Genomic DNA, 16,547 nt, shown 5'->3' with positions numbered 1-16,547 from the left:
AGCTTTCCAGAAACCCTGATTCAGCACCGCCTGCTTATAAACAGATATTACTTAAATGTTTTTCCTCTTGCTTTTTACTGTAGAAAACTTACTGACTGTAATTAACAGAAAAAATGTCTATAAAAAAGAATTAACAGTAAGTATTATTATATGATTTAGAGCATACACAACATTTTTATTAAAAACTTAAGTTAAATTAATTAAAGTAAAATTTAGGGTAAACATTTAAAATTATAAAAAATAAGGGAATAAGATTATTTTTCACAGTAAACAGAGATCTTTTGTACATTTACATTTCATTCATTTCAAGGACAGAAACATTGGCTTTCCTTATGGTAGCATGTGGAAATTGGTGTTTAATATAAATCTATAGATTAAGATTTGAAATCGGCCAAACTTTGAGGTAATTTTGAACTTTCTTGGTGGTGGAAAGGTAACATGTGATCATCGTGCCTCCATCAGGACCCTGCTGCCCTGCCGTTACCTGGTGGATGAGTGTGTGTCCGTGTGTGTGTGCGTGTGTGTGTGTGTGGGGGGGGGGTATGTCCTGGAGGTCCATGTGGCCTGGGGGCTGCAGACACGTTCCACCCGTCCAGGGAAGAGAATTTCCAGTTACCACACTCGCTTGTTGGGGGTGAGAACAGTATGGCAAGCAGGCGGGGCCTCCGTCCTGTCACGTTTCACACAGCGCAGCTCTGCCCTGCCCACTCCTCCAGCACATGGGAGGGTTGGGCGGGTCGTCAGCGCGCAGACAGCCGCTCCTCCTCCGAGGCGCTGTGGAAGAAAGGATCACACTCGAGAGGTTGGCGAACGTCAAGCATCAGTGTTTGTATTTAAAAAAAACAGAGGAAAGGAAAAGCGTGGCGGTGCCAGCCGAGCTTTGTGCGCAACTGGGTTTGTAGGCGCTGCGTAAAATTGCGTCGCGTCGCTGTGCGCGCTCAGGAGCGACGTAAAGAAATCAGATTTCATCTGGGCTACTTGTGTTGACACAGGAGCCACATCCACAGCCACGTTTTAGCAAAGCGAGCCTGGGAAGGTACAGTACAGGGTTGTTCAGCGTTTGACTCCCTGCCCATGCAAATAGTGGAGGAGCGGAGCCGGGGCGCAGACTACAAACCTTGCAAGGGAAAGTGTCCATCGCAGAGGGTTCGGGTGGATTTGGATAACATGGAGAGCTGCAGCTGATCGGGACGAGCACATGTTGTGCGTCGTGTTGTGTGAACTTTCACTGTGGACGCGGACATGGGAACTGTTGCAAACTAACCCCAACTGCGCCTGGCTGTGATCTCAGGGAATGGTCCATCTGTGTCCTCTTTTCAAACCATAGTCTTTTAGTGCCACGAAGCCTTCCACGACCAACATGGAGGGTCCGGGTGAGAAGGAGAGCAGTCCTCCCAAGTCGGACAGGAGGTTCACGCTGACTTACATCGGCTGGTCCTCGCTGGACAGGCGCACCACCCTGCCCATGCTGCCGTGGCTGGTGGCCGAGATCCGGCGGCGGGGCGAGAGGGGCGACTGCGGCCCCGTGGTGCAGCCCAGAGAGGTCCAGCTGGTCCTCAACCCCCCCCTAGTACGCTGCGTCCCCTCCAGCAGCAACAACTCCTCGGTGTTCATCTTCGAGCACAAAGCGCAGCTCATCTCTCGCTTCATCCACAACAGCAACGACCTCACCTACTTCGCCTACCTGCTGCGGGGCCAGCCGGACAACCCGGAGTCCGACATGTCCTGTCACGTCTTCAAGGCCGGCGACCCCAACCAGGTAGGTCGGGCTGCTCCGGTGCCCAGAAATAACCCTGGGACACTTCCAGAGCAGCAGCTGTGCCAGGAGCAGGAACAGACCAGGACAACACACAGAGAAACTAGTGCAGAATTAGTGGGGAAACCATTTATTCCTTATGATGATGAAGATTGAATGCCACATGCTGCTCACATTTTCTCACATTCCTGATTTTTTTATTTTATTTAAAACTCTTAAATCCCCATGATGTCACACGGAGGCCCACCCATGCACACACAGAGATCCCCGCCTCTCTTAGTGTAAACACTAAACAAAGCCTGAATGAAAAAATATGTCCCTGAGGTCACAACTGTGCCATTTTAATCACAAACACAGTAGATTAGTCAATAGACCAAACATGTTTGTATTTAGGTCAGCGGTCAGTGAGGATGAGCACCCTGCATTTTTTTATTTTGGCAAAGTTAATCCATCTCTGTATCCTCCCCCCTGCAGGGGATCAGACGTCTCCGCCTGTTGTGTGTGATGACAACAAGTCAAATGACAAAATATTTTGTCAGCACATTTACATGCTGATGAGCTTGCAGGTCTTGGGTAATGAACCGAAATATGTGGTAAAGAGTCAAAAATCCGGGACGTGGGAGTCAGTGTAGAAAAATCTGACGTCCAGTCAAACTAATGTGTGTGTCTGAGTGTTTTAGTTAACTAGAATAAATGCTTAATACATGTTCTCTCACGGAAATATATGAAATCATTTGGTCTGGGTTTGTGCCAGCATGCTCCTTAACTTGCTGTAACTCAACCTACACCGTTTTACACGTGATCACGTTCTACTTGTTTTCTGCAGTGAACCAGGAAACCCTTGCTTTTATTCTTCACACACAGATACCATGTGTTGTGTGCCACGTTTTTGCATCCAACTCAAACATGCCTGCGTTGTATCATGTTTCCTGTGGTATGTGCGGGGCCTGCGCAAGACAGCGCGTCCGCTACATTCACAACCGAGAGCAGAAGAGGCAACGAGATCGAGGAAGAGGCACTTTCGAGGCGCCTGCCACGGATCCTCCTGTACACAGCAGTCAGAACGGCATCTTAAACATTCCTCATCCTGCGTTATTATGCAACACAAACTGGTTTGGCAGCCAGCACATCTAAGGAACATGTGCTTGGTGCACCATGTAGAATGCATGGGTTATTCTTTCAGCCCAATGCTGCCACACAACCAGTGTTGATGATAGGATCATTTGCCAGTTATCAATACACAGGTTCTCAATGTGCTTCTGAAATGATCTTCCTGCCAACGGAAACATGGTAAATTCTATCTTTACTTCTGGGCGACAGGCTTGTTTTCGGATCTATTCTTGGCTGTTGACATGACATTGTACAAACCCTGTGGGAAGACGTGTGGCACTATGTGAAAGGTTAAATGGAATGACACACACGGTACGGAGAGAATCGCTAACAAAGCAAAGCCTCTAAACACTGAATGTGTGTTTACTGGTCTTCCTCAGCTTTGAATATGACTTCAGTCCCAGTTTATATTATATGTCTGACCCAGCTGTCATTGGTTATGCATAAGGTGCGGCCATTTAGCCATTCAAGGCCCGCTCATCCATCTCTGGGCTCTTCATTAGTGTATCCATGGCAACGGGACATACAGAATATTGTGCCAGAATGATGTCAAACGCCGAAGAGAGTGCATACCTCTGGTGAGAGGTACTGTCTCACCCTTTTAAAGAAAGGGACCAAAAAATATTCCGGCATCATTTTATTTAGATCTGCTCCAGACAAAAACCCACAAATCGGGTCAGTAGTTTCTGAGTAATGCTGCAGAAAGGACGGAGAAATAAACACACAAAGAAAACGTTACCATTTTAGTGACTTAGTGACGTTGATTTATTGTTTCATTACCACCTATAATGCAGCTCAGGCTCGGAGATACTCAATCACATCCCCTGTGAGACTCCTCGTGGCAACAGGCGCACATTCAACACCGTCTCAGCTCAGCTCACTTGTTCCATTATCAAGCCGATGATACACAGTGTTGTCCTGCATGGTGTGAGCCGCCACCTCTGCCCAGACTTGGAACTGGAACTCAGAGGAATCTCTCCCTGGGGTGACCCTCGGCTGACTCACGGGCGCTGCTTGTCATCCAGCGACACGTAGTGACAGGGAGACACTTTCATGAGCAGAGAGCACTTGACTTTCCAGAATCTGAACTTCGGGGAACAACTATTTGCCATAAAGCTAAGGTGGGGCAAAGTAAAAGTCCTCTTTATCTATCTGCTAACATTGCTCTAGATCTCTGTGTCATCACGGGACACAAAGCCAAGCATGCCTTTTCTTCTGTTCTCTGGATCAGCCTGTTCTTTGCCACACCTGTCCTCACATGCATTAGCCAGAGCAGGTGATGTGACTGTCTGTTAACATGAATGTGTTTCTTGCAAAACAAGACATGAGAGATCACAGAGGTTTACCTTGTTGGTGTGACCGATTTCTGACAGAGAACTGGAATCAGGAACAGTTCATTGTTCCAAGTCACATGGAACAAGGACATAACAACTCTGCATGAAAATACTTCCTGGTTTTCCCATTATTGGCAGTTTAGTTATAGCCCATTGGTTGAACACCATTTGGTAAATTAACAGATCAAATTGAATGCTCTGCTTCTGATACATGATGAAAAATCCCATGTTAATTCATGCATAAAAAGCCACTTTGTGTCACTGCTGTATTGACCCACCGTGACTTTTCCTTTCCCATTCGATTCTATGACCTGAGAGCTCTGATACTGTGTTATTGCGACACGTGAGCTTTTGACTTGCTTTGTTTTGAGCTGGGACACAACAAGCTGTCAAACCGAGGCATCCAGTTTGTCCTCAGGTGCATGGAAAAGCACAGGCCAGGTGTGAGGACACACACTGTAGCTGCAGTGAGGTTCACATACAAACATGTGACGGCAGGAAGTGTCTTCAGAGACAATCCTCAAAGAGCTGCAGGCACTTGAATTACGTGGACTGAAGCAGCACTGTTCATTCATGTGAACACATAATAACACTAGGACACTTTAATTGATAAAAACTTTTTGTACAAGAAGTTTTGTCAAATGAAGATCAGCTGTAAATTTTGATATCAATATAAAAAGGGGTCAACAGTCCCCTTATGAGTTTTGTTGTGGATCTGCACCTGATTTCACACACTCATGAATATGCTTGACTTTTTTAAAATCAAGATCATGAATTTTTCTCTGAGAAATCAAGGAAAATGGTGAAAAATCCGCCCCCTGACCTGCACTTATTTACACACATTTGAATTGGGTCTATCCGGATCCATGTGGCTTCCTCCCACCAAGTTTTCCTGCAGTTTCAAATTCCTGCAGCAAACAAACACAGAAGAAAACATAACCGCCTTGATAAGAGTAATCACCTTTATTTATAGAGCACTTTTTAAAATCCAGATTACAAAGTGTTTCACAAGGCAGCAAGTACAACATATACAATGTCATAAAACATATCATTTTATTAATTTGTTATCTTTCATTTGTTGCGTTAGAACATACCTCGATTACTTTTAACTTAAAAAGGGTTTAATCTTTCATTGCTTCTGACCCGACAGTCGGACTTATCTCCCTTTCTTCTCTGTCTGTTTTCACCCTCATCTTGTATTGACACAGTGATAACCTGTGTGTCTGAGAGAAGTCTAATTGGACCTGATTGCAGATTCGGTGGGACCTCGCTGTTTCCCTGTTGTTTGGCTCAACGTGGGCGATAAGAGCAACAGAACTACCGTCTCACCAGAGCCTATTAGGGCCTGTGGTAGAGGGAGGTTTGACAGGACGTGAGCCATGCAGCGCTCGGGACCACTCTCCTGTTTGCTTTCCCCCTAAGCTCTTAAAGCTGAGTCCGCCTGCTGGTGTTGATATAGACGAGCTCTGGACCTCGTGTCACTGATATCATTTCATAAACCCTGGCAATGAGAGGAGCAAATTAGCCACCGTGAAGAAACATCGGGGTGGGAGGATTTGTTTGAATAGATTTCCTGCCTGTCTGTGCCTGTCTCCCCTGCCAGGGAGTGAAAACACCTTCACTGGCTCTGTACTGGGGAGATGCACAAATAATGAATCAGATCAAATGGTGGCGCGGCGTCATCTTACCCATGTATAATCCAGCGGTTCTTGACACGGCGCTCAGTTCCCCCCTCAGTGATAGCAGCGCGGGACACGGGGCCAGACGGACCAGCTGTGATTCCCGAGCCAGCAAGGCCTCGGAGTTACCTCGACCTCGTAGCATTAGCGCTGAGTTTTTACAAAACAAGGACGTTGTGTCCAGACTGTGCATTCTGGTGACATGGTTCAGGTTATTTTGTTCCAATTATTTTTTTAAGACGCTGTTTTTTTGTTTTTTCCCAAAAATAAAAATATCAACCCCACCCCGCAAAAAACACCAACAAACAAAGAAACATGGAAAGATCTGGATTTCCCTATTTCCACAAAAATGGGTTAACACTTCCATATACTTCATTCACAATTTTCAGCTTACCATCCTGTGTTGGCGGTTCTTCCTCATGCAGTGGCAGATCTAGGACTTTCATAAACCAACGGGCCATAAAGGCTAAAAACAAATGTACAACATCCATGCACACTGACAGTAAGGTGCACATTTACTGTAGGTCACCCCTTGTGTGCTGTTAGCTCTATAGCTCTGAGCAAAGACACACATCAGGGGCTTGGGCCAGTGCCCCCCTGGCTCTGCCGCTGGATCCGCCCTTGGCCTTGTACCATCTCTTCGTAATGACCTTTTTACCGACTGCCAAATATCTGTCTTCTCTCTCGACACGTTATCTCCTGTCATATTACGAGTGCTGCGCTGCAAAAGACAAGGGTGTATTGTGGCCCAGGATTTTCAAGTTGAGGACAAAACTAGAACACATGGGAATGGTCGACGTTTACTGTTGCATTGGTGCTTGTTTTATAAGTTATCATATCTCTAAAAGAGACAAGAAAATAAACCAGCTAACAGTTTGAGAATCAATGTCACAGGTCAGAGTTTTGTTTTGAAAGAAAAGAAGGCTCGAGTGTGTATCACTAACAACCCTCCGCCCCCTCCGCCCGCCCTCTTCCTCATCTCAATACAGGCCTCTGTCCGTGCTCGCCTCAAACCCTTGGGAAGGCCGGGACTTGGAAAACTGGGACTTTCAAAATAGCCCCTGCAGCCACAGCAGAAGCTGTATGACCGACAACCATTTAATCTCGGTGTCTCACACATGAACCTCTGTGAACAGCAGGGACACTCTTTGTTACATGGGATATTGTTTTTTTCCCACAATCCATCCCTCTACCGTGTGTCTGCCCTCTCGCTTCTTTGCCGTTCTGGTCGCACCTCTGAATTACTTTGTTACATAACATCCCTCCCTAGTGCACTTTATATATATATATATATATTTGCACAGCGACCAGTGCAGCTCTTATCTGATACAATAGATGTGCGCACTGTTTGTTTTCAGCGCTCATTGTTGTCTTAAGCACTGTATTCGGCCGACCTTGGCTGTGCCTCCTGGTTCCAGGCTGTTTTTGTCTTTCTAGAGCTGCCCTGCCAAATATCTTTAGTGCCGCAGTGATTCAGTGCTCCCTGTCCTCTGAACTGTTCCTCTCTACTCTCAACTGTAAAAGTGTCTCATGACTGACGGATGGACCGAGCTCTCGAGAATTGCTTAAGAGTTCACTCACTTTCTGTCTTGACTTGTTTGTGTTTTGTTTGGATGCGAGTGAGTTCGACGGTGCTGGGACTTTTGACTGTTTCCTGCGGGTGTTGAACCAAGTGCCAGTAGCGCACATGGCTCGGTGACCTTCAAGTCTTTGTTGTCTTATTTTGTCCTGCAGGGTGTGGGTGTTCCCTGGTTCCCTTGGCTGCCAGTTGACCTCTGGCTCCAGTGTTTGGTTTGTTGTTTGACGAGCTTGTGATAGTTCGAATCTCATGCTGAGCTGCAAAATACAATCAGGCCCTGTGACTTGTTTATGCCATATGAACATATTTCTCTGGTTCTGTGGTTACTTCGGTTTGTGGATATATATCAAATATAATGGCACTATTTGGTTTTAATCCCTAACCATGAGGTGATGTTTTTATCCCTGTCCTTTTGTTTTGGTTCTTGGTTTGTCTGTTTGTTTGTAAGCATGACTTCAGCGTCAGCTAAATGAAATGTAATGTAATGTAACTTCACAAAAACTACTGGACGGATTTCCTCGTAACTTGGTGGAAGGATGTGGTTTGGGAAGAGCCCAATACATTTTGGTGCAGATCTAGATCAGAGGGCAGATGCAGCTCTTTAACTTTGCAAGATGGGGCTTTTTTCAACAGGAGTAATTCATGCACATTGATGAAATAATATCAGGCACATTTAGGGAACTGATATCTAAGATTGTAATTTGTGCAATTTGCTGCAGCTTGATTGAATTGAAGAGATCTCCTTCTAGTGCAGTTGCTGCAAATTACTTTTTTATTTGAGCTTTTCTTGGGAAATATATTATTGCTCTTGCTTTTAATGTGCCCATCAAATCAGTTTTGTTTAGTTCTGGGATTCTTGTGTTATTCTGCTGCAGAGAAATCCTCCCCCGGCATTTGGTTCCATTTCCCTTCCCATTCTCTTTTGTTACAAGTTTTCCTTTTCAACGTCTTTCCTATTCATCACATCCCGTCGTTGCTCTGTGCCTTTCCTCCAGGTCCCTGAGGTGATCAGCAGCATTCGCCAGGTGTCCAAATCTGCCCTGAAGGACGGTGCCAAGCCCAAACAGGAAGCAGAGGAGGCTTTTTACAACTCCCAGAAGTTTGAAGTGCTTTATTGTGGCAAGGTACGTCAAGGACAAGTTCAAGTTCACGCTGCATTCGCATTTAACAAGGTCGTCTTAATAGATTTTGAAATAAATTCCAGGTGACCATTGGGCACAAAAAGGCTCCGTCCACCCTCATCGACGACTGCATCGATAAGTTTCGTCAGCACGAGGTCGAGCGCAAGCGGCTGCGGCTGCTCAACGGCCAGCGAGGGTCCACGGAGAGCGCCCCCCCCGTGGAGTTCCTCATGGGGGGCGATGTAGACCCGCTCTCCTCTGCTCTGAACGAGAGTACAGAAGACACCGAAGTTCCTGGAGAGGAGGATGTGACCGGAGGTAAAGAACTCAAATCGTGAATTAGAAGAGGTTGTTACATTGACTCGATGCAAATGAGCACAATAACAAAACTGAAGGAGATTTACCCTTTTGAAATGATTTTTATCAACCAACCGACAAGGATTAATTCTCATTGGTTGGTAATGATGTGAAAAAGTGTTCAAATGGAGGTATCAATCAAATCAAAGTGGGTTATAGTGTACCAGTATGAGCAATACCTTACAGGTTACAAATATGAGTATATATATAACATTTGTATGTGTCTGATGCACAGGTAAAGGCCTCTCCAGCAGCACCAGTCAGAGCAGCCTGCGAGGAGCGTTCCCCGAGTGCATCCTGGAGGACTCCGGCTTCGAGGAGCCTCAGGAGTTCCGGACGCGCTGCAGCAGCCTGGCCGGGGGTCTGCAGCGGAAGCCGGGGGAAGGCGTCATCCTGGGCCCCACACGCCGCCGACACGCCAGCGAACCAAACACCGTTCAGCCGTCTGACGCGGACAAGAACCGCACCATGCTCTTCCAGGTACAGGAAGTTTAGTACAGAAAAAGTGGCGGTTCACTAGGACGATCTTCTCTTTATGCCCTGCTGTTTGTAGATTTCCAGTCGGTTGACTCGGAGGAGATTTATCATCACAGCAATGTTCTCTCATTAAAACACGTGGCTGAGTTTGCTCTCAAGTGCCCGGACTCAACAAGGGGATCTATTATATTTGATTTCCAGTCATTTGCAGTGACCTACAATGTAATGCTCTTTGGATTCACTCCAAGATTGTACTGTACGTCGGGTGTATAGGCAGAACTATAAATATTCTCCTCCATCCACCAGATTGATGTGTTTGTTTTCCCCCGAATCATAAATTGTCTCGAACTTGATCCTGTTTGTCACACCAGGAAAACCAAATGCTTTTTCACCTCAGCGCTCAGATTGGTGCTCTGAACCCTTCCCTGAGTGCGTTCAGTTCAGCCCCGTGAGCTCCACGCTGGCTGCAAATCATTTTTATGTGCACGTGGCTGGCAGTCATTATGTACAGACTCGCTCAGCCCCGTGTTACTGCTGCAGTTAAAGAGGCTGTAACTCCTGAGCCGAATTTGCGACTGCTGAAACCATAAGGCCGCCACTTCATGAAAAACCACACAGGCTTTCACGCCGTGCCCATTTCCTCATGGAGCTAATTTAAAAAACTGGAGCATAAAACTCAATATGATACTCCACATAGCAGTCAATTATGGGAAAAATCGTTGGTGCACACTTGTTGACCTTGATTCAGATTTTTGGGTGTGTGTGAGTTTACGTCAGTCATTGAACGGGTCTCAGAATAGTCGCAGCCCTTGTCAGGAGATTCTTGACTTGATATATGCTCTGCCTTGAGTTATGCCCATGATCTGCCGACAGTATGAAGGTGTTGTAAGCCCTTGCGTGAACGTGTGTGACCACAGGTGGGGCGTTTTGAAGTGAACCTCATAAGTCCAGACAGCAAGACAGTGGTGCTGGAGAAGAACTTCAAAGACATCTCATCCTGCTGTCAGGTTGGTCTATTTTTATATTCGCACTCCAAAGCTTTTCTCTTGTGTCTCTGCCGCAGCTCTACTCAGACAATGAGCTCGGACTAAATGTTTGCATGTCTTTTCTGGATGCACAAATCTGCATTTGAGCTTTTTTCCCTTGAGTGTTTAATTGTTGCAAATTATGTTTTATCAGTGATGGAGTCTGATGCAGGCCAGATTGTAAATGGTGGAAAATGGAAAATGTTAAAAGCCATTATGTTTCCAGTGCACTTATTGTCAGTATAATGTGCAAAAGTATGCCCTGTCCTTTGCTAAAAATATATTTTCCCGTTTCTCTTGACTTTGACCCAGGGTATCAAACAGACCGACCATTTTGGATTGGTTGGCAGGGACCAGTCGGAGTCTGGGCCCCGTCAGTATGTGTGCTACGTTTTCCAGTGCGCCAGTGAGTCCCTGGTAAGTCGCACAGATGACATAAATGATGATGACTTCAGCGTTTGCTCTTAGGCCCGGATCACACCTGTTTAAGCAATCCCTCCCCAAGAGACCCGCTCACATGTCGACAGTTTAACATTAAGTGCTCCAACAAGGGCGGAACCATTTCACCTGTCAGCCCAACACCTGGCGTTTTATTGGTTTGGGGGAATTTTGTCGTTCAGAGTAGAAATCTGAGAGTTGACGTTTCACACGTGCACAGAGTTTGGACTAAAACCATTACAAAATCTAAAAGTGAATTCAATTAGACCTGCTCTCAAACTGAAAGACCACACTTTTGAATAAAAACAGGTACATTTCCATTTGTGTCTGTGTGTATCTGAGTACAGGGAACTTATGTTTGATTCATTGTCAAACTGTAGCAGGTGGGAGGATGTCAGAGTAGGCCTGAACTTGCTGCTGACCACTTGTGATTGGAGCACTCAGGGCTGATGTCTAAATGAGGTCATAGCCATATATGTTACTTAAATCTCAACTAAAATATCTATTGTGTGTGTGTGTGTGTGTGTGTGTGTGTGTGTGTGTGTGTGTGTGTGTGTGTGTGTGTGTGTGTGTGTGTGTGTGTGTGTGTGTGTGTGTGTGTGTGTGTGTGTGTGTGTGTGTGTGTGTGTGTGTGTGTGTGTGTGTCTTGTCCTCTGTTTGACTGTGTGTGTGTCAGGTGGACGAGGTGATGCTGACCCTGAAGCAGGCCTTCACTACTGCAGCAGCCCTGCAGAGCGACAAAACCCCGATCCAGCTCTGTGAAGCCTGCCCCATGCACGACTTGCACAAGCTCTGCGAGCGGATTGAAGGTCACACATCCAACCCCTCTCTCCGACCTGACTCGTTCATATTTTATAAATTTGTCTATTTCTCTGAGTTAAAGCAAAATGAAAGAGTATTTTTTAATTCTGTTTCCAGGTCTCTACCCACCCAGAGCAAAGCTAGCCATCCAAAAATATTTGTCCGAGCTGACAGACAAAGAGCAGGTTGAGGTCTTTGAGCGAGTTCAGGTAAAGTTTAGAGAAAGTGCACTAGGGACAGGTTTACTGACGATAGATAGCTAAAAACAACTCTTTTTACATCTTGAGTTTTGAGTGTTTGTTTGTCCATGTGTACAGAAACTGAAGCCCGTGTCAGACCAAGAGGAGAATGAGCTGGTGATTCTCCACCTGAGACAGATCTGTGGAACCAAACAAAAGACCCACCTCCACATCGGAGAAGCCCCTCAGGTAAACACGCTTCCTGTAGATCATTTAAAAAAATAAATCAAATTAGAGGGAAAGTACTAACATGGAACTCGGCAGAGGACACCCCTCCGCCAAGGCCCATCGTTCCCCTTGAATTCATTCAAATTGCACCAAATCACACACACCTATTGATATCAGTCCCCTAAATGTGCCTGATTTTCATCAGGATCCCAGAATTATTCCCTGGGAAGACAGTGAAAATGTCAAAAGCCGCCCCATCTTGCAAGTCCTGAATCTGCCCCCGATCCGTATCTGCACCAAATGAGAATGGGTTCTGCGCCGACCTGAATCACATGTTTACACCAAGTTTTGTGGAAATTCATCCTGTAATTGTTGTGTAATCTTACTTACAAACAATCAAATAAATTAAAATATAGAACCAACCAACAAACAACATCAATAACTTCCTCGCGTGGGTTATAATTAGATTCCTCTGGTGCGATAGCAGGAATGAGCCTTCGACAGATTCTCATTCCTGGAGTTTTAATTTAACTTACCAAAGAATAAAAGAGTTTAAAAGGACCATTAGTATCCTGAAATCTTTGAAAAGTCAATTCAGATGTGACAGGAATTGAGTTTATGTAGTGTATAATTTAATAAGACTTTAATGTGTCTCTCTTCCTCCTTAGAGTTTTTAAAATAAAATAAATCATATTTCCTTGTCCTGTTGGCTAAATTTTCCAGCTTTTGTTGCCGTCGTAAAAAGTTTCCAAAAACTGGATTCATAATGTTCCTGGTTCTGAATTGACTCACTGTCTCATGTTTCAAACCTGACATTTAAAATACAGTCTGGTGGATTATTACTCCATCGTGATCTGGCCTGAGGGGCGTTGTACGTTAAATATTATCTCTCTCTTGGCAGAACTCCAACAGCAGCAACCAACAGTCTCAGGCTCTTTCCAGCAGCCTTAGCCATGTGCTCTGCTGCTGCAGGGGGGAACTAACTTATTGTACACGCATATTCATAATTATTTGTGCGCTGATGTTTCTTCTCTCTTGTGCTTTGTTGTCGTCTGACAGAATGCAGCGAACAGCGCAGCGGCAGGCGACGGTGCAGCCTCCAGCAGTCGCTTCAAACTTGACATTCTTAAGAACAAAGCACGCACCTCCCTCACCAGCTCTCTAGAGAATATCTTTGCCCGGGTATGTTTTTATTTCTCCCGAACACATTTTCTTTTACGACCCCACATTTTGTCTTCATCTGATTCCCTTCTGTCGTCTTCAGTTTCTCCCCCGTCTCTTATTTCTTTAGCACCAGACAGACTCTAGTTTCCGTGCCGTGCACCTTCACTCGTCCTCCTGCTCTGTCTTTGTATCAGTCGCGGTTAATGTGTCACTGTCATTCAGGGGATTTGGAGTGACCCATATCCGCCAGTGGGACAGCAGAATAATTACCCAGTAAAAGAACCCAGGCAGTCTGAGACCTCTACTGCCATCTGTTATTGTCTCACAGACTTAATGTTACCATGTCAGGATATACGTGACCTTTGTATTTCTTGCCATTGAAGATTTTCTCATTGTATTGCTGATCCCAACAAACAAATTGTCATGAACAGAAAGAAAGTGGTTGTTTAAAAATGTTTTATTAATAATACATGTTTTTAATTATCTGCCTTGTTTCATATTGTGTAACCCCCTCTTGTCACCAGGGTGCCAGCCGAATGCGAGGCCGCCTGGGGAGCATAGGAAGCATCGGCAGCTTCGACAGAGTAAGAGGAACCAGAGAATTCTGGGAACTTCGTTCAGGGGACTCTGGGAATTCTCACCTTTGACTCAGTGGCTTATGAAAGCATGTCATCCTCCAGCTGTTACATCCAACTCTTTCACTTATATCATTGTCAGCAGAGGGAGGCTGCCAACAGAGCTGTTCTCACACGGATGCATGATTCTGATCTGTTTTCCCGATGAAGCGGTCTGTGTGTTTACAGAAGTGTCAGTGAACCTTTTGGGGTTGTTGGTTCCTCTGTGTCACTGCCGTGCAGAATGTGCAGTGGAGGTGTGATGTCGTCCCACCGACTCCCCGTCAGTCATGATTGGGTGGAGAGACTCATGGTTATAAATGAAAAAGATAAAAATCAATCCAGAAGAAAAGATTTATGTTATTCTCTCTGAGCTAAGCACTGTGCCTACATTACCTACAATGCAACTCTCTATGACAAGTCATTGATTCGGGCGTGTTCGGCTTGTAGTAGCGGCTAATATAGCCTCAAGCAGAGATGAGCTGCAGGCCGTAGAGCTCTGCTTTTTTTATTATGGAAAACATGTTAGAAGGGTGAGGTCGGGGTCGGGAAAGAAACCATTTAATTTAGGTCCTGATCTGGACCAGAGGGTTGGATCCAGGATTTATTTTTCACTTTCTGTAGCATTGCGAGATCTCTTAAGGGCGTTGTGAACATTTTCCTTGATTTTTTTCAGAGAACAATTCATGGATGTTGATGAAAAATGTCAGGCCCGATGTTTTTCGGGACTGAGTGTGTGTGATTTGCTGCAGATTTAAACAAAAATGAATTGTATTTATTTGTTTTTGGAGATAAATGTTTTTGTTTGATTGTTTTAATTAGTAAAAATAGTGATAAAAACCATATAAGATGGAAACGACTGTAAACAGACTTCGATGTGTAAAATCGGTGGAGTTTCCCTTTAAGGATGACGGGGGTTAGGGATAATAGTGAGGGAAATAATTCACAATTTGAGCCATTAAGTTGCAGCTAGACGTGATGTTATGAAGCTGCTACACTTCTTACCAGATACAGCACTGGCTTTTACAGATTTACTTAAGTCCAATCACTCAGTCACTGAGACCCAGACAAACACAATCCCACTCAGGAAGAGCAAATAGTGATCATTTCATACGCAGCCTGTCTAACTCGAAGACGTCGCCCCTTTGATGGTTCAATGCAGAATCAACACTTATTCCATTACACAGTATGTGTAACTGCTCATAGAGAGAATCTGACGCCTTCAAGGCTCACCTGTGCTCCTGCTTTGTTATATTCCTGACAATCCGAAGAATGCCGTCTGCCTTGTTGTAATCTAGTGAGTGAGTTGTCATCTGGGGACTTGTATCAGGATGTGGATGGTCCACCAGGCAGGAAATTCAAGTCAGGATGTGCAGTTGTGCGTCTGCTGAGCTGTGTGTGTGTGTCCTGGCTTCCTCCTCCTCGCTCTGTCATAGGACGCAACGCGCTGCACGAGCGTCTGAGCCACTTCGTCTCATCAGCTTCCTCAAATGTACAATCACAAAAACAATGCGTCCAGCTGACGGTGCAACAGATGAGCAGAGCTTCTGCAATGTGATGATTAGATTTTTTATTTCTGTGTCTCTCTATATATATATATAGATACAATAAGCTGCTGAGTTTCTCCTGTCATGTGGTGTGTGGAGTGGGCCGTCTCTAAAAGCATGATGGGAGGGGATTGGAGGGTTTGAGTTGCAGAGATCCTCCCCACCAATGGCGTGTGATACCTTGAGTCACAGGACGTCCACCATTAGAATACAATAGATGTGGGAGTTGTTTACTGCCAGGCGTGAGGCGACAGTGTTGAGAGGAAAGTTGAACCTGGAATGAGTCTGGCTGTGGGGTTTCATTGGTTTGGTGAGTGCAGACCTGTAGCATGAGTGTGTGGTTCGCTGTGTGTGGTTTGTATTTAGACTCGTGGGATGATTTTCTATCTGAATTCTTTGAATTTAACTTATATCCATGTTATGACCTGCAGAGCTAAATTGAACACTTTAGCTGAATTTGGATGATGTGTTTTTCAACTTCACAGTCAGAAAATCTAATCACATTACACATGATTAATAAAATGCTTTTACAGGTCTTGCTGACATCTTTCTCTCTCCCTCAGCAGGATGAGGAGTCTCCTGGTCACTCCCCTCCAGGTTCCCCCCCTGCCTTCCCCGACGAGGACCCGGAAGGCGGCCCGCAGTTCCGCCGGCGCGCCCACACCTTCAGCCATCCACCTGTGAAGAAACGCATCTCCTTCGAGGGGCAGCCGGCCTGTCAGAGCAAACAGGCGCCGCTCCGCAGGCAGAACTCCGTCGCCCCGGAGCTGCTGCAGAGCAGGTAACGGACACTTTGCACCACAGTTTGCATCCATCACTGCATTTCTCCATGTGTGAGAGTCAGGGATGTAGAATGGGCTTCTCTTTAGAAAAGCTGCTGCAGTTGATGTTTTGCTGAGTGAATTGTGCTAAAAGTTTTCCACAAGGAAGGGGCTGTTGTTTTTTGTTTGAAGACTCGGCTAATGCTTACTTTGCTGAAGAAACGAGTAAGGACCTGTTGGCTTTTCTTTCAGTCACCAACTAAATATTTATTTGACCTCTGATGCCCACACAGACGTTGTAATCCGTTTGCAGCACTTTGATCAGTCCTCAACCTCTTCACCTCCTGCTCCGCTCGCCTCAAAACAATAGCATCACA

At 45.5% G+C, this 16,547-nt stretch overlaps 1 protein-coding gene across 2 annotated transcripts in view; it reads left to right on the top strand.

Annotated features, from left to right (window-relative positions):
- The first annotated feature begins 754 nt into the window (after positions 1–754).
- Positions 755–16,547, top strand: part of tbc1d4 (TBC1 domain family, member 4) — a 30,157-nt gene continuing 14,364 nt past the window's right edge. For both annotated transcript variants that reach the window (XM_053439335.1, XM_053439334.1), the window contains exons 1-12: positions 755–1,759; positions 8,454–8,582; positions 8,663–8,897; positions 9,172–9,416; positions 10,331–10,420; positions 10,751–10,855; positions 11,553–11,685; positions 11,795–11,886; positions 11,995–12,105; positions 13,144–13,266; positions 13,773–13,832; positions 15,973–16,190. In XM_053439335.1, coding sequence (XP_053295310.1) covers positions 1,361–1,759; positions 8,454–8,582; positions 8,663–8,897; positions 9,172–9,416; positions 10,331–10,420; positions 10,751–10,855; positions 11,553–11,685; positions 11,795–11,886; positions 11,995–12,105; positions 13,144–13,266; positions 13,773–13,832; positions 15,973–16,190 — 1,940 coding nt within the window. In that variant the 5' untranslated portion in view covers positions 755–1,360. The remainder of the gene's footprint in view (positions 1,760–8,453; positions 8,583–8,662; positions 8,898–9,171; positions 9,417–10,330; positions 10,421–10,750; positions 10,856–11,552; positions 11,686–11,794; positions 11,887–11,994; positions 12,106–13,143; positions 13,267–13,772; positions 13,833–15,972; positions 16,191–16,547) is intronic.

This window comes from Pleuronectes platessa, chromosome 14 (genome assembly GCF_947347685.1).
Source record: "Pleuronectes platessa chromosome 14, fPlePla1.1, whole genome shotgun sequence".
Lineage (NCBI taxonomy): Eukaryota > Metazoa > Chordata > Actinopteri > Pleuronectiformes > Pleuronectidae > Pleuronectes > Pleuronectes platessa.
The sequence above is the reverse complement of the archived record's forward strand: the minus strand, read 5'-3'. Positions and strand labels throughout refer to the sequence as shown.